Here is a 17928-nt window from a genome sequence, read left to right as displayed (position 1 = left end):
CAAAATATGGCTGGCAAGAAGGAAAAGTGGGTAAAAGTACTTGCTGCCAAAACTGAGTTTGACCTGCAGAACTCACTTGGTAAAAGGAAAGAACAGACTTCCAAAAGTTGTGACCTCACTCACTTGCACCGTGCATGCTCCAACTTCCCACGCATCCCACAACTTCTACTCAGAAACACCAGCCTAGAGTCACCATCCTCCCCAACCCAACCCCCGGCACGCATTCAGAACTACAACTCCCACAGGGCCGAAAGAATTAGCGCTGTGCTTTCTGGAACTTGTAGTCCAGGTGACGTGCTGTGTGGCCATTCGCCTGTACTAGGCACTTTGGGACTTGTGGTCCCTGGGCACGAAGGCGCATGTGTGTGCGTCACCAGGGCGCCTTTGGAAGTGTCCGCTGGGAGTTCTGGAGACCCGGTGAGCGCGGGAACCCTGGCATGGAGGGGTGAGGGCTGCGAACGCCCACGGCAAACCTAACGGCCTGTGAGTACAGGACAGAGTGTGGCACGGCTGATGGAGTGTAAGTCTGACAAACCAAAAGCGGGACTGGCCGACCGGTTGTATGTGTCCGACAGGTTGTGCTACGTCTGATGCGTCGTGGCCTTGGATATCTCGTCGAGTGACTGATGAAGCTACCGACAGAAATAGCTTTTCGATGGACTTTAAGATGGGTTTGTAGCCGGGCGTGGTGGCGCAAGCCTTTAATCCCAGCACTCAGGAGGCAGAGGCAGGCGGATTTCTGAGTTCGAGGTCAGCCTGGTCTACAAAGTGAGTTCCAGGACAGCCAGGGCTACACAGAGAAACCCTGTCTCGAACCCCCCCCCCACCAAAAATAAATAAATAAATAAATTTAAAAGAGATGGGTTTGTAACGAGTTCAGCCATGAGTGAAATCCTCTGTGTCTGGTTGAGATGCTGACTAACATGGTCTTCCTGCCTCTGCCTCCCAAGCACTGGAATTACTGGTGGAAGCCACCACGCCAAACATTTCAGCTGCTTTATTCACTTATTTTTATTTTATATGCATTGGAATTCTGCATGTAAGTATGTGTGTGAGGGTGTCAGATCTTGGAATTACAAACAGTTGTGAGCTGCAATGTGAGTGCTGGGAATTGAACCTGTGCCCTCTGGAACAGCAGTCAATGCTCTTAACCACCGAGCCATCTCTTCAGCCCCTTGAGCTGCTTTAATTCCACCATAAAATGTATATTAATTGAGCCAGCCATGGTGGCACATGTTCTTTTCGAAGCCAGCCTCGCCTATGTATCAAGTTCCAGGCCATCCAGGACTTTATAGTAAGCCCCTGTATCCTGGTTGGGTTGGGTTGGGTTGGTTGTATACAACTTGATGAAAACTAGCGTTATCTGAGAAGAGGAACCTCCATTGAGAAAATGCCTCCAAGAGATGACTTGTAGGCAAGTCTATAGGGGCATTTCCTTGATTAATTATTGACGTGGGAGGACCCAGCCCAGGTGCCACGCCTGAGAGGGTGATCCTGGGTTATATAAGAAAACAGACTGAGCGAGCCTTGGGAGACAAGCATGCCACCACGACCTCTGCTTCAGTTCCTACCTTGAGTTTAACCTGACTTCCTTCAAAACTGGTAATTTGTGAGGAAAATAACCCCTCTCCTCCCCAACTTGCTTTTGACCAATGTTTTATCACTGCAATAGAAGGTGCAAACTAAGACAACCCTGTCTCAAAATACACACACACACACACACACACACGCATCACACATGCATATATAATATGTGTGTGTTTACTATGTAGTAATTTATATTAATATATATATTTATTTGCTGGTTTTAGCTTGACTAATTTTTTAGAAATATTTTTCTGGACTGTTAGTTTGTACTTGGGATTTACTGCAGTATCAGATACATTATGGCATTTCTGGGGTAGACTTAGGCGTTCTGGTGACTGAGGGAGGTCCTGCTGCTATGCTGTATGATAGGAACAGAGGGATGAAGTCCTGCACTGCAAGTACCAAGTCTCTGAAGGAAGTGCTGTCCCTTTCCAGATGTTAGTAGCTTCCCTCTCTAGAAATGGGGACTGATTCTGAAACAAATACTGAAGTCAGCAGCAAGAGGATTGTAAGTTCTATTATGTAAGCTCTTCCTGTATTATACATGTGTGCACATATGTGCACACACAGAGAAGCCATGGCCCATGTGTAAAAAAGGTCAGGAGACAACTTAAAGGAGTTGGTTCTGTCCTTTTACCATATGGGTCTTAGGGGTTGAATTTAGGTTGTCAGGCTTGGCGGCAAGCACCTTTACTTGCCAAGCCATCTCCCCAACCCATAACGTGTTTTTTGTAAAGGGCATTTTAGCTGACTGTCACCTACTAGGAATGTGTGAAGTGGGTTCTCATCAGCCTCAAGCAGCACTCGTTGTTTACTGTTCTTCTGCAGTTTGGAAAGACTGAAAATCATCCCCCCATAAAGGAAAGACTGGAGGGCATCATTTTGTGAGGTCCAAGACCAGCTCTCCACCTGCTGACAGAAAATAACCCTAGAGGTTAATTCAGTTCCCCAGCTTTTTTTTTTTTTTTTTTTAGATTTATTTATTTATTATATGTAAATACACTGTAGCTGTCCTCAGATACTCCAGAAGAGGGCATCAGATTTCGTTACGGATGGTTGTGAACCACCATGTGGTTGCTGGGATTTGAACTCGGGACCTTTGGAAGAGCAGTCGGCGCTCTTAACCACTGAGCCATCTCGCCAGCCCCCTCCCCAGCTTTTAATATGGAAACAGTAACACTGTCTCATAGAGGATCATGTGTTAACAGACACACGAGGCTAGGGTCACCTAGCACATAGTTAGTTCCCAGGGCCTGTCCTCATTTTCTCCTATTCCTGTCCCACGTTGTAACGTACCTGTTATTTTCTCAACCTGTCCATATCAGTCTAGTAAAGGCATTGAACACAGGTCCCATGTCTTCCTCATCTTGGCATCCTTAGCAGAGCTGGGTACCAAGAAGATACTCAATGAAGATTCATTAAGCAAAACTTGCGTTTACATATGTATAGACAATAAGGTAACTGAAGCCCCTTTACCTGCTTAGTTCATCTCTCTGCCCCCTCCTTTTTGTGGGACAAGCAGTGGCTTGCTAGGTAGCTCACAGTCTTCAAATCCTCCTGCTTCATCCTCCCAAGTGTGATTATCTTGCCCTTGGTCCCTTACCCTCTTCCCCCTCTCTGCATTCACCTCCCCCTTCTCTACGTGCACATGACCAACCTGCCCCCCCCCCCCCGTCTGTCTGTCTGTCTCTCTCTCTTTCTGCTTTCTTCTTAACTCCCCTCCCCGTGCCATAAATAAACTCTATTCTATTTAAAAAAAAAAAAAAAAGCCCCTGCAGTGAAGGCAGATGGATAATAAACAAGCACTCATATAATTGTGCCATCTGTCAGGTGGTAAAGAGCAATAAGAAATAAAGCAAAGTAGAGGGCAGAACCTCTGCAGTTATCTTTTTGTATAGAGGCCTATTTATGTATTGTTGAGAAAGAAAAGTCTTGCTCTGTAGCCCAGGATGGCCTTGAACTTTCCGTCTTCCTGACTTAGCCAACTGAGTTGTGAGATTACAGCTATGTGTCCCTATTAGAAAGAACCACAACAGAAATTAGAAAATATTTTAAACTAAGTGAAAATGAAGTGGGGTATAGTAGTACATGTTTATAATCCCAGTGCCCAGGAGGCTGTAGCAGAATTTCCATAAGGCCGTCATGGTCTATGGAAAAGATCCTGACTCAAAAAAACTAATATAAAAATGTAGATAGAACTTATCAAAATTAGGACATACAACTAGAGCTTTTGGAATAAAATGTCTAGCTTTAAACACATGCACTTTATTTTAGACTTTTATATTTATTATGTATACACACACATACACACACACCACAGCATAACATCTTCAAGAGTCAATCTTCTTCCACTCTGGGGGTCCTAGGTATGAAACGTTTGTCATGAGACTTGGTGGCAAGTGCCTTACATGATAAACCATCTTGCTGGCCCAGATACATTTGTAAAGATGCAAGGTGATCAGGCATTGGGGCATGCACTGGAGATGAAGGTGAAGGACAGTGAACTGGAAGCCATGCTAGCTACATAGCAACACACACAGACACACATATACACACACCTAACAGAATAAATCACCGTGGGATTACCAGGTCGAAAGATAAGAAAATAGGAACTGTATAAGTGACAGGAGACATGGCTTTGTGGCTTTGTGGCTAGCTGTGGGCTTGCTTGCGTTTGCAGCTCACTCGCCTGCTGATCCTTCCCTAGCTGGGAGACTTGGAGAACATCCTCTCATTCTGTCTGTCTTCACCTAAAATAGGAATACAACTTGTCCCTTGAGTTTGTTTCTTTGTGTTTTGGTTTGGTTTGGTTTAGTTTTTGGTTTTTGAGACAGGGTTTCTGTATATAACCCTAGCTGTCCTGAAACTCACTCTGTAAACCATGCTGGAATTGGATTCAGAGATACACCTGCCTGTGCCTCCCAAGTGCTGAGGTTAAAGGCGTGTGCCAGCACCGCCCTGCTGTCCAGGGAGAGGGAGGGGGAGGGGGGAGAGAGAGAGAATATGAATATATATATATATACACATGATTATATATATATTCATATTCTCTCTCTCTCTAATATATATATATACACATGTGTACTCACAAGAAAGAGACCTTGCAGGATGAATTTTAGGCTTCTCAGCAGCGATCAGCCTCTCAAGGACTGAATGCTAGCAGCTTCTAGAAGCTCTTTTTATTGTTTCTAAATGGCACTGTTGTCAGTTCTGCATACCAAAACTTACTTGATCTAGAGCTTGTCTTGAGTAATTTCTTTTTCTTTTTTTAAGATTTATTTATTATATCTAAGTACACTGTAGCTGTTTTCAGACACACCAGAAAAGGGCATCAGATCTCATTACGGATGGTTATGTCACCATGTGGTTGCTGGGATTTGAACCTTTGGAAGAGCAGTCAGTGCTCTTAACCTCTGAGCCATCTCTCCAGCCTGGAGCTTATCTTGAAAGAACCATCACCTTAAGCAATTTTCAGCCATACTAGACTTCCTGATTTGCCAGGCATGTCTCAAGACTAATTGCAAAGGCTCTGAGGATCCTTTAGAAGACTCGCTCCATAAATCTCAGTTAGCAATCACTGGCAAAAGGCTGCTTCAAAGCTTAGGTGCCAGCACTCCATATTCATGCCAGATACAACAGTCAATTCTGCTACAATTCTGTTTTTATATGTACGATTGTTTTGCCTACATGTGTGTCTGTGTACCACACATATGCCTGGTGCTTGTGGAAACCAGAAAAGGGTGGCCCGACATTGGAATTACAGACACTTGTGAGCCCCTATGTGCGTGCTGGGAATGAGACCCGAGTCCTCTGTAAGATAATCCAATCTTCTTTACATTTTTATTTTATTTTATTTTTTTGGTCAGGATCTCTTAATCTCAGCCCCTAAGATGATACTTTTATTTTTATATATGGTACTCAAGCAGGAGTCAGTTCTCTTCCTTCCACCAAAGTGGTTCCTGCACCTTTACCTGTGGAGCCATCTCATTGCCCCCTCCCCTTTTAACTTCATTGAACTTGTTCTTTGATAATTCCATCCATGTATACCATGCATTCTGATTACTGTAACACACACACACCCAGTCTTCCTCCCACCTCAGTTATCCCCGCATCCTCCTTACAAATCTTCCTACGCTCATGACTGTTTTGTTTTTAAAACCCACTGAATTTAATCAGGATCATCTGTACCGTGGATCTGAAGCTTTCTGCTGGAGCTTAGCGGGTTCCCCTCGGTTGTGTATTATGAATGCATGGGACCACTGAGTACCCTCATTTATTCTGAGTGGGCGCTGACATGGTCATTATACTCATCTTTTTCTAATGTGACAATGAGTGTATTGGTGGCAAGCACCTTTACCAGGTAATCCATCTCACTGGCCCAAATACATACGTTTAAAAAAAAAAAGCAGGCATGGTAGTACATGCACAGGATGAGGCAGGATGGTAGTGAACTGGAAGCCAGCCTGGCTGTCTCAAGCCTGCACCTCCCCTCCCTTTTTTCAGGTGGTGATGAAGCTCTAACATTTCTTCAGCCCCAATTCTGAGGCTTGAGTCATCCCTGTGACTCACTGAATTCTTCTGCCCAATGGCCATCCCCAAGAGCCCTCTGAGCCCAGTACTCTGGGAACAGGATAGCTTCCTTCAGGTGAAGGTTGAGGAGGAAGAAGCTAGCGACTCCCAGAGCCAGGAATCCAGCCCTAGCTTTACTGCCCACCCTGAGGCTGCACGATTGCGATTCAGGCACTTCCGCTATGAGGAGGCATCCAGCCCTCATCAGGCGCTAGCCCAACTGCGAGAGCTATGTTGCCAGTGGCTGAGGCCAGAGTCGACCTCCAAAGAACAGATGCTGGAGTTGCTGGTGCTGGAGCAGTTCCTGGGTGCACTGCCCCCTGAGATCCAGGCCTGGGTGGGTGCTCAGTGCCCAAAGAGTGGAAAGGAGGCTGCCGTTCTGGTGGAGGATATGACTCAACTGCTGGACAGGAGAGGTAAGAAGGAGCAGCAGGCAGGTGGTCACTGATAGATAGCTCTGGCTACAATGGCAAGCTCTAGTTCAGGATTGCTCCGGTACTCATTATCACGTTTGTACCTTAGCCATGGTTACAAGTGACCAAATCCCAAGCGATTAAGGTTAAGGAACTTAGATATAGCAGTATCCAGAAGATACATCACAACACTGAAGGAATGAGCGCTTGACACTGAGCTGGCTTGTTCTTACCCTCTCACATTTTGTATTTCCATTAGATTTGGGTTTTTCTGCGTTAGTTTTATTTATTTTTTAAAAAACAAGGTCTTTTGTGTACCGAGGCTTACCTCAGATTTGCTACATAGCTGAAATGACCTTGAACTCCTGATCCTTCTGCCTCCACTTCCCAAATGCTGGGGTTACAGGGATGTAGCACAAGTGGAACGGGAGTCAAACCCAGGGCTTTCATGCATGTAAGCAAGCACTCTCTGCCTGCTGAGTCACATCCTAGCTTATGATCATCTCCCTAAGGTGAGCAAAGATAAACCACCAGTCCCTGACTTGTTTCTTACCTGAGTTGACAAGGGGAAACAGCAGGCAGTGTCCATTGTGAGCCTCACCGAACCAGTCATATCTTCTGTTTGCCTTTGGCCAGCAAGTCCCAGAAGTTGATAGTAAGCCTGGGGCACTTCCCCCAAGGAAGTGTAAGCTACTCACCCAGAAGAAATGACTGGATCCCTTGAGAGGGTGGGGAAAAGAAGTAAGTATCCCCGTGTGTGTACGCTTTTGTAGCCTTTCCTATGCTAGCCTATAGGATCTGGGGGTCAGGAGTGGTTAGATGCCCTGAGCTGGAATGGTCACTTGTCATTCAAGGAAACCCACACATATGTCCCAGCCCAGAGAAGCTTGGTAGGATGCAAGAACCCAAGCACTGTACAGTCTAGACCAGAAGCTTCCAGAGCAAGTCCCAGTCTGGCTGCAAGCTAACTAAGAAGTACAACTGCCTCAGCATGTCTACTAATCCCGTGATTTGTTTGTTTGTTTATTGAGGAGGGGTCCTACTATGTAGCTCTTGGATTGGAACTACTGTGTAGTACTATGGCTTGGAACAAGCTATGGAGACTAGGCTAGCCTTGAACTCAGATTCTCTTGGCCCCATCTCCCAAGTGCTGGGACAAAAGGCATGCATGACAGTGCCTAGCTAATCCTGTGATCTTATACCAGGGACTCAGCACCTCAGTCTCCTCATCTACAGTGGAGCCACTGAGTACCTCCTGGAATGGAAATGAGTCAGTGGAAGTTACACACTGCACTTGGAATGTAGCACATAACAAAACCCTGATATAAACCAGCAACCCTGGCAGGCAAGTACTAGCACAAACTGAGGTCCATATGATGGCAGTGTTGTTTAAGGATTGGCCACTTGGCAGCTCAAAGTATGGGGTTAGAGCACTGTTTCTGAGTCCACTCAGCCCAACTGTACACTAGAGCAATAACTGTTGCATCCTTCTCTGACTCATCCCTAGGATTCATCTGTAAATGTTGCCAGAGGTAGTATGATCAGATACCCTTTGTACCTATGAAGGACTGGTCAGTGCAGGCGTGCCTCTCCCTCCTGTGACTTGGAGCTTCAGAAGCAGATCACCCACTCTCCACAGATGTCTAAATTCTGCTGTGAGAAATGACAGTCACAAGTATCTCGACTGATCTCATTTGGCCACTATTCCCAAAGACAGCTGTAGAGTTTAAGGGACAGAGCCTAGACTCCCAGTGGTCTACCCATGATTGCAGGGAGGAGATGCACAGGTGCCTGACAAGGACCGGCTCCCTTCACTCTTGTTTCATTCAGATCTTGTCCACATGAAAGCTTTCCTTTTGGCGTTTTAGCCAGATCAGGAGCCTTGGCAAAATGGATGGTTTGGTTGAGGGTGGAAAAATCAGAACCACGAGGCAGTTTAAGGTCATATAAGAGGACAAGCCTGAATTCTTTTTCTTACCCAAGACCCCAAAGGGGAAACTTCCTTTTGGAAATGAGGCCATGTGAGAAGAGTGATCCACATCTTCCCTTTCAGAGTAAATGAGCTGGGCCTGAAGCAGATGAAGAGGCTTATGTGGTGATCCATGGTGAAAAAAAATAACAAAGTGCTTTTTGATTTAATTCCAGGATGGGAGCCAGGAGTGGAACGTGAAGAGGCAAGTTGCAAACAGAGCAGTACAGATGAATTGGAGCCAACAAAAATGGCGACTGAAACTGTCATGGGAAGCGTTTTGCCAAAATCTACCCTTGCCCACACTTGTAAACCTGAGAGCCACTCAGAGAGCCAGCCAGAACTCCTAGGAGCACTCTGGATGAAGTCTACTGCCCAAGAGATGGATTTCAGAAAAGCTCTGGGGCCTCACATGGATGCCCCCAAAGACCAGCCTGGCCATGAGTCTCATGCCTCAGGAAACGGTTCCAACGTGTGGTCCAACTTCCCTTCCCCAGACAAGGCTTCTTCAGAGGAGAAAGTTGGCCCATTACTTGATAATGAGACAGTGCCTCCAGATACTTGCTCAGAGAAGAAATCCTCCAAGGATAGTGAATGTTTGAAAACATTCCAGAACACTTCAGCTCTGGAGGCCCACCAGAAGAGCCACTCTCAGAAGACGCCCTATGCCTGTACTGAGTGTGGGAAAGTATTCAGTCGGAGCACCCACCTTGTCCAACACCAGGTTGTTCACACAGGAGCAAAGCCCCATGCGTGTAAAGAGTGTGGTAAAGCCTTCAGTCGAGTTGCCCACCTGACACAGCACCTGAGGATTCATACTGGGGAGAAGCCTTATAAGTGTGAAGAATGTGGTAAAACCTTCAGCCGCAGCACCCACCTCACGCAGCATCAGCGAGTACACACAGGCGAGCGGCCCTACGAGTGTGATACGTGCGGGAAAGCCTTCAGCCAGAGCACCCACCTGACACAGCACCAGCGCATCCACACTGGGGAGAAGCCCTACAGGTGTGATGTGTGTGGGAAAGCCTTCAGTGACTGTTCAGCTCTGGTCCGGCACCTGCGAGTCCACTCTGGAGAGAAGCCTTATCAATGTAAGGACTGCCCGAAGGCCTTCGCACAAAGCTCTTCCCTCATTGAGCACCAGCGCACTCACACGGGTGAAAAGCCTTATAAATGCAGTGACTGTGGGAAAGCTTTTAGCCGCAGCTCAGCTCTCATGGTGCACCTAAAGATCCATATCACCGTGACTCGAAGCACCCCTTAGAGTACAGCACAGCCTCCCTGAGAGGATTGACATCTAAGAAATCTGATAGTTGTGCTACCCAGTGTCTAAGGGGTTATCTGGAAACACCTCTACATTTGAGGTCCCAGGGGAAATCCCCTAATGAACACGGATTCAGACCAATTGGTGAAGCTTCTAGAAGCTTCCTACTGCCCTCTGTATCCCACTCAGGCTGGTCCCAGAGAGAAGATACTAAACTGATGATCTGCATTGTTTCTTGGAACCAGAGCAAGGTGTCTTTCCAGGCTCAGATGCCCCAAGATCCTCGAGGCAGGAAGACCCAAGCTTCAGGTTCTCACATGGTTACTGTTCTTGCCGGTTCCTTGCTGATCAGCCTAGAATGGCCCACTCTGTGCCTTCACACCTGCTTCCCCACCATATTACTTTATGCCTAACTCCAAGACAGACTTGGGAGGCTGCCTCTCCATGCTATCCCTCTCATGTTCTCCCTGCTTTAATCCACAGTGTCTGTCTTCTCCCACGTCTTCCTTCCACATCTCAGGCTCCAGCCGTGTGGATTCACCTCAGGCTCATCTCTAATCTAGCCCCTCCTGCAGTATCACCTCCTGTGAGCTCACCTTGGGCCTCCCTGGATTTTTATCAGGGCTCTCTTTTCTCACCTCTTCCTGCCTTCATTCCATCTCCACCCACTTTCTTCCTGGCGCATCTCTTTCTGCTACCCAGATCACAGTGAATCATTCCATGACACAATATGTTGTCCGTGAGTCACCTCTTCAACAAACAAGCATGCCAGGATATATGTCACTTTGGTCCAAGCAATTACTCTAGGAATGTTGTCAAAGGAATGTTGTCATTTGTCTTTGAGCAGTGTGTGAAAGTCATTTCAAAATACTGGTCTGCCTGTTGGGCAAACTACACTCCTTGTCTGTTGTCTTGTGTTTGCTCCAGACCTGGCCTTCTCTTGCCTCTTCCACTCCTTGTAGCCTTCACCTTCCACATGTCAGCCATACATCCCCCACCTGTGTGCCTTTCTGTCCCTGGAACCCTAAGGCCTTCTTTCCTCTATGATGTCTCAGATGTCCTTGAAAAGCTTCCCCAAACACTTTGACCTGGCCTTATTTTGCCTGACACACTCTTGCTTCTGGGGTACCCCATTATTAACTATCTTAAACCTCTTTACCATGTCATTGTGCTTGCACTTCTTAAACAATGCATAGGCCAGTGCTCCCAAAGTATTTTATGCTGTGGACACAATGCACAGCTAACCCTTCCCAATATCTCTAGGATGAGTGTGACCAATACCTCCCTTAGGTAGTCACTGTCCTCCACCCCACGTTTTCTTCATAAAGACATTTATGGAAGAGCCCCTGTGCCCATGTAAGTCCAGCTGCCCTGGTCAAAACAAAACATTGCTATACCGAGCCTTCCTTGCCTCAGGGTGTAGCCCTGGGTACCACAGATTTAGAGGATGCCAGCACTCTGCCAATCCTAAACTCAACCTGTTAACTTTGCTTTCCTTTCCCTCAAAGACAATCCCCTGGCTCCTGTGCCTCCTGACTTCACAAGGTTTTCTTTTCAGTCATGGATATATGTGAGCTACTATATTTACATCCATTAGCATAATACATTTTGTTTTCCTGAGCCTTCCATGCCTCCTCTTGTGGCTTCACCTCATTGACTACACAAACACAGACCCCACTCCCACCCCCAGGATAACTGCAGATTGGAATATTTCAATAAAAAATACTAAAAATCCTACCACATGGGCAGGGACTGCATACCAATTGGGCTTCTCCAACATGTGCATTTCCTTCTGTGTTGCCCGTGGAGGGAGTCCTCCAAGCAAAGGTTCACACTGCAGGCCGGCCAAACAGGGCTGCTCCAGAGGTGTCAGGTGCAGAGTATTTAGATAGGACTAAGAACCATCCCCGGTTTGTAGGGCTGCAGATCCCTGTATCTGTGGTGCAGCTGTGCCATGAGGCAGTTTGGAAACAATGTGTAAACACAAAGTTCAGACTCGCGGGGCCTTTTCACAGAAGGTCGGGCCAGACTCACTGGCACCTACTGAGCTCTGATCTCTATAACAGCTATGAAGCCTTTAGTCCCAAGGCTCTCAGACCCAGCACCAAGAGCTGTAACACAGGCTACATTGGAGAATTGAGAAATCTCAATACCTAAGATTGCCTGTTCCATACAATGCCACCTGCCCCTGTGGGCTGAGGAATCCATACATTTAGACCTACAGGAGCTCTAACAGTAAGGTGAAGACCCAACTTTTCACAAAGGGTTATAACACTAGGGGGCGCCGGTCTGCAGCTGTTCTTACATAGGGCTTGAAAATTAGCTGCAGGCAAGCACGAAAGGAAACATGCTACCAAGCCCTTGAGTCTATCTGTAGAGCAGAAGCACCACAGTAGGTTGGTTTACACAAAATTGCCTAGCCCAAGGCTAACCCACCTGTCTGGTCACGGGTCACCTTCACCCCTACTGACTGTTCCCAAGCTTCAGCCTAGGCTGGCTATGGGGGCTATGTAGGACAGGCAGGATACGGCTGTCCTTTTTGTGCAGGCGCGAGTCCCTTCTGCACATGTGTGTGTATCTTCATTGTCTCTCAATGGACACTTGGAGCTACAGTATCAGACGCTACCCTTATGGGAAAAGCAGCCAAGAAACATTTAAGAAAGAAACGACCTGAAGGACATGTTCCTGAGACTAGCTCTAGAACTTTCAGGGAGGGAGGTAATAGGTTCCTCCAGCCTCTTTGAGGTGAGGACATTGAAGCAGACAGAAAATGCCTTAAGCCGACTGGGAAGGGAAACAGCAAGTTGCAAAGGCCTGGAAAGTGGGGAATGTCCCGGCGTACGCCAAGAAGTGTGCTCCGCTCTAAGAGCCTTAGACTACCATGACTGGTAATAGGTCGGGCTCCCTTTATGAGTTTCAGTCTCCCAGCCACTATAGGGGCCAGGAAGGCGTCAGATCTGCACGGAACTAGATAGCCAGAGAGAAAACGCTGCAGAACTGTAGCGAAAGGCAGGAACCGGAAGTGTACTGTTTCTTATCTCTTCCCTAATAGTACAGTCGGGGAAGGAATGGCAGCACCATTAAGGGCCTGAAGGACTCCGTCTTGGAGACCAGAGCTGCAGGACTAGACAGAATGTCTCATTCTCCTCGGTGATTTCCAGCTCGAAACCAGAAGCGGACACATCCTTTTCCCCTCCGTCCCTTAAGTGTTGGGATGGGACCAAAAGCGGGGTAGGGGCACAGCGCAAGGCCTCGTGGGAAACGTAGTACTATAACATCCCTCCTGTGTTACAGCAACAGAGTTAGACGCGCCTCCCACCCCCACTCCCCAGTGGGCTATTAACCTTCCTTAGTAAGGAGATGGTAACCGCAGAAACGGTCTACCATTCTCCCGCCAGGCTCAAATAAACGTTGAAAGACTTTTTTTTTTTAAAGATTTATTTATTTTGCCAGGCAGTGGTGGCACATGCCTTTAATCCCAGCACTTGAGCACTTGGGAGGCATAGGCAGGTGGATTTCTGATTTCGAGACCAGCCTGGTCTACAGAGTGAGTTCCAGGACAGCCAGGGCTATACAGAGAAACCCTGTCTCGAAAAACTAAAAAAAAAATAAAAAATAAAAAAGATTTATTTATTTTATGTGTGTGCGTACATTGCACTGTCTTCAGACACACCAGAAGAGGGCATCAGATCCCACTACAGATGGTTGTGAGCCACCATGTGGTTGCTGAGAATTGAAAGCAGTCAGTGCTCTTAATCACTGAGCTATCACTCCAGCCCATGTTGAAAGACTATTGAAAAGCCCTAAAATGTCCCAGTGAGTGTGCCACCCTCCAGGCTAGTGAAATCCTGGCTCTAGAAGTGGAATTGACCACTGAGTATCAAAGTTCACTCGGTAACTATATGTGCATCCTGCATGAAGAAGAACCAAACCCCCCCCCCCTTCCTCACCCCGTGGTGTGAAACCTATTCTCCTAGTCTTGGATAGAATGACCTGGTCAAGCCAACTGCCTTTTGTTGGTTTTCATAACATCCTCCATCTATCCTATAATTTTTACCTTCATCCGATTTTGTTATTTTGAAACAAGATCTCATATAGCCCAGACTGGTTAAGAATACTGAGAGCTGGGCCTGAAGAGATGGCTCAGTGGTTAAAAGCATTGGCTGCTTTTCCAGAGGGCAGGGGTTTGTTTTCCAACACCTTCATGGTGAATCACAGCCATTCATAACTCCAGTTACAGGAATCCATTACCAACTTATGATACCTCTATGAGCATCAAGCAGGCATATGGTATCCATACATTCAAACAAAATACACATCCACATAAAATAAAATAAAATAAAATAAGGGCTGGTGAGATGGCTTAATGGCTAAGAGCAATGGCTGCTCTTCCAGAAGTCATGAGTTCAATTCCCAGCAACCACATGGTGGCTCACAACCATCTACAGGGGGATCTGATGCCTCTTCAGGCAGGCTGAGGTATATGCAACAGAGCACTCATACATTAAATAAATAGCTTTTCTAAAATAAAAATCACACACACACACAATAAGCATTTTGAAAGCTATAAGACGCCGGGCGTGGTGGCGCACGCCTTTAATCCCAGCACTCAGGAGGCAGAGGCAGGCAGATTTCTGAGTTCGAGGTCAGCCTGGTCTACAGAGTGAGTTCCAGGACAGCCAGGGATACACAGAGAAACCCTGTCTCGAAAAAAAAAAAAAAAAAAAGCTATAAGACAAGGAGAAGCTGAAGTCAGTAGACCAGGTGGTCCGAAGACACCATCTTGCATCTTCTGTATTCGTTTCCCTAGTAACACACACTGTCTTCATCTTAGTAAAGACTCATTTTGGAATTCTGACTTCTGTGTGTTGTTTTTATCTCTGTTATACTTTGTCACTCTGGCAAACAGGAAACTGCTCATGGAGCATCTGAGGGAAGAACTTTGTCTCCTCTCCGCTCCTACCTCCCCACCCTCCAGCTGGGTTTCTAAAACAGAGTAACCCTCTTTATCTTATGCTACCCTCAAACTCACCATCCTCCTGCTACAGCCTCCTAAGCCCTGAGACTACATATGCATCACCATGGCCGACTCCAATCATTCATTTATGGGTTCGTTGTTCTATTTTATATTTTACATTGATTTAGTGGAAGGTAGCGGCACACACACGATCATAGGTCCTAGAACCCTAGAGCACCTGAGGAGGTAGGAGACAACTTGTGGGAGTTGATCCTCTCCTACCACCATGTGAGTTCACACTATCAAACTCAGGCCATCATGCTTGGTACTAAGTATTTACCTGCTAAGCCAATTTGTCAATAATCCTCTGAGCAAGGAAGGCCACGCACCCAGTTGTCCTGGTATTTATGTTTGTGATTCCAGTATTTAATGCTGGTCTTACTTACTTTTTTTTTTTTTTTTTTTTTTTTTTTTTTTTTGGTTTTTCCAGACAGGGTTTCTCAGTATAGCCCTGGCTGTCCTGGAACTCACTTTGTAGACCAGGCTGGCCTCGAACTCAGAAATCCGCCTGCCTCTGCCTCCCGAGCGCTGGGATTAAAGGCATGCGCCACCATGACCAGCTAGTCTTACATTTTTAATATTGCCTATTCCCATTTTCCTAAGTAAAGTAAGTAAATTTATGTAAATCTGTGGTTCTCAACCTGGGGACAGTTCTGTTTTCTAGGGAACAGTTGTTCATGTCTAGAGGTACTCGAAGCTGTGGTGGGGCAGGGAACACTACTAGTGTTTTGTAGATGGAGGCCAGAGATACTGCTAAGCATCCTGAAATGTACAGGACAGGCCTAGCCATAAATGCAGTGTGCCGAGCTAGAAAACCCAGTAAGGAGCTGGGGTCCAGGCTACTTGGTAGAATGCTTGCCTACCATGCACAAAACCCTAGATCCCATACTCAGGAAGAGGAGGCAGAATAATCAGAAACTCAAGGTCACTCTCAGCTTCATAGGTCTGCCTCAATAAAACCAAAATATAAATTGTTATCTCTGTGGATGAAATACATCAATTCAGACAGAATTAAAAAGGATAAAGACAGGTTTACTGGGGGCAGCTTTCCAGTGGGTTCACCAGTCCCAAGGAATGAGGCCAGGGAAGTTATCATGCAGGCAGGGAGACAAAGGAGAGGGCGCCAAAATGTCTGGGTTATATAGTGAAGAGCCTCTTGGGGAGAGGAAGCCTAGCCCCTGGGGTTGGAAAGTTCAGGTAAGAATGTGGGGTGTGCCAGCCATGTCCTAAATAGGTAGGGATTGAGGGATGCTAGAAGAACTTGGAGGCCAGGTCCTCTTTGCCTCTTTGCCTATTAAGGCATCCCAGCCCCTTGTCCTGGGTCTGAAACCCAACATAAGTAAATATGGGGTAGGGTATATGTATGTTCTTAAGATCTTATTTATTATGCATAGTGTTCTGCCTGAATGTGTGCCTGCAGGCCAGAAGAGGGCACCACATATCATTATAGATGTTCATGAGCCACACCATGTAATTGCTAGGAATTGAAATTTGGACCTCTGAAAGAGCAGCCAGTGCTCTTAAACTGAGCCATCTCTCCAGCCACTTGACTGTTCTTCTAAGTGAACTCAAATAGCCCTAACAGGCCAGCAAGATAATTGTTTTAATATGTTTGTTGCTGAGCCTGACAACCTAAGTTAAATCCCCATCCTACATAATGCAAGGAGAGAACTCTCCAGTATGCAATCCTCTGCCCTCCACAGATGCCTCCCTAGAAGCAAATACATAAGTAAATATAATTTTTAAAACAGGAAAAAAAAAACAGAAAAAAATGTCGGGCGGTGGTGGCTCACACCTTTAATCCCAGCACTTGGGAGGCAGAGGCGGGCAGATTTCTGAGTTCGAGGCTAGCCTGGTCTACAGAGTGAGTTCCAGGACAGCCAGGGCTACACAGAGAAACCTTGTCTCAAGAAAACAAAAACAAAAACAAAAACAACCCTGTATTTTAAGATTGTATTTAAAAAACAGAACATGACAATTTACCAATATAATGTATATTACAGTCATTCTTGTCTACATATTGAGCTGAAAGCCAGGCTGGGCTATGAGACTCTGTTTCACGAAAACATCAACAACATAAAAGGGGTCACTTTCCAGCAATGGCAGTTAGAGGAAACATACATATGGACATTCAGTATATACCTACAGTATACACTGGCATTATCTGTGGGGCTGTGGATGCCGCTCTGTGGTAGACTGCTTACCTAGCATACAAAAGGCTCAGGACCAGTTGGGCATGGTGGTGCACGCCTTTAACGCCAGCACTCAGGAGGCTGAGGCAGGTGGATTTCTGAGTTCAAGGCCAGCCTGATCTACAAAGTGAGTTCCAGGACAGCCAGGGCTATACTGAGAAACCCTGTCTCAAAAAAAAAAAAAAAAAAAAAAAAAAAAAAGGCTCAGGACCCAAAACAAATTAAAAACAAGCAACAAAAGACACCAGGCATGATCTTGGAGGAACGGTTCCTCTTCCTGGGCTCCTGGGCTCAACTGGGAGAGCAAGGCTCCAAAATAAATAAATAAATAAATAAATAAATAAATAAATAAATAAATAAATAAAATAATAAGACTCAGATGACTGAGATAATCAAGTATGCCTCCAAAATTGAGGAGAGCAAGGCTCCAAAATAAATAAATAAAATAATAATACTCAGATGACTGAGATAATCAAGTATGCTTCCAAAATTGAGGTTCTGAATCAATCGCTGGGGCAATTGGTTCTGAATAAATCACCCACACCAGTCTGACAAAGAGCACCCCATCCCTTTAAAGCTGGGGCAGAGTGGGCTGAGAGAAACCAGAGCAGCAGGGCCTTGCAGTCAAATTCTGAAGCTCTAGAGTTCAGAAACCCCTGGACTTGAGCATTCATGGCTCCTGCAGGCTTCTAGTGGTGGTGGTGATGAAGATGGAACTCAAAGTCTTGTTTGTGCTAGGACAATGCTCTAACACTGAGCCACACCTCAGCCTCTCACTGGTAGATTCTAAGCAGGTATTCCAGCACTGAGATTCATCCCCAGCCAATTCTGTTCACCCCAGTGTTCCAGTTGAGGGAGGGACTCGATCCCATTTGTCACCCCAGTAACATCATTCCTCCAGTCCTTTCCCAGTTCCA

General features: G+C 46.2%; 1 protein-coding gene across 5 annotated transcripts; it reads left to right on the top strand.

The window, feature by feature from the left end:
* Positions 1 to 359: 359 nt before the first annotated feature.
* Zscan22 (zinc finger and SCAN domain containing 22) lies at positions 360 to 10698 on the top strand. Of its 5 annotated transcripts, none has more exons than XM_085842224.1 (3): positions 364 to 483; positions 6091 to 6572; positions 8715 to 10698. In XM_085842224.1, the coding sequence occupies exons 2-3, from the start codon at positions 6173 to 6175 to the stop codon at positions 9800 to 9802; spliced, it is 1488 nt and encodes a 495-aa protein (XP_085698350.1). In that variant the 5' UTR covers positions 364 to 483; positions 6091 to 6172; the 3' UTR covers positions 9803 to 10698. The 5 variants fall into 5 exon arrangements, with proteins under 5 accessions (XP_085698351.1, XP_085698350.1, XP_085698349.1 ...); XM_085842223.1 differs by having other exon boundaries at positions 364 to 520; XM_085842225.1 differs by lacking the exon at positions 6091 to 6572 and having other exon boundaries at positions 360 to 417.
* Positions 10699 to 17928: the final 7230 nt, after the last annotated feature.

The sequence above is a fragment of the Mus caroli genome, unplaced genomic scaffold (genome assembly GCF_978045245.1).
Source record: "Mus caroli unplaced genomic scaffold, Mus_caroli_1 scaffold_8, whole genome shotgun sequence".
Classification (NCBI taxonomy): Eukaryota; Metazoa; Chordata; class Mammalia; order Rodentia; family Muridae; genus Mus; species Mus caroli.
This window is presented reverse-complemented; position numbering and strand designations above follow the sequence as displayed.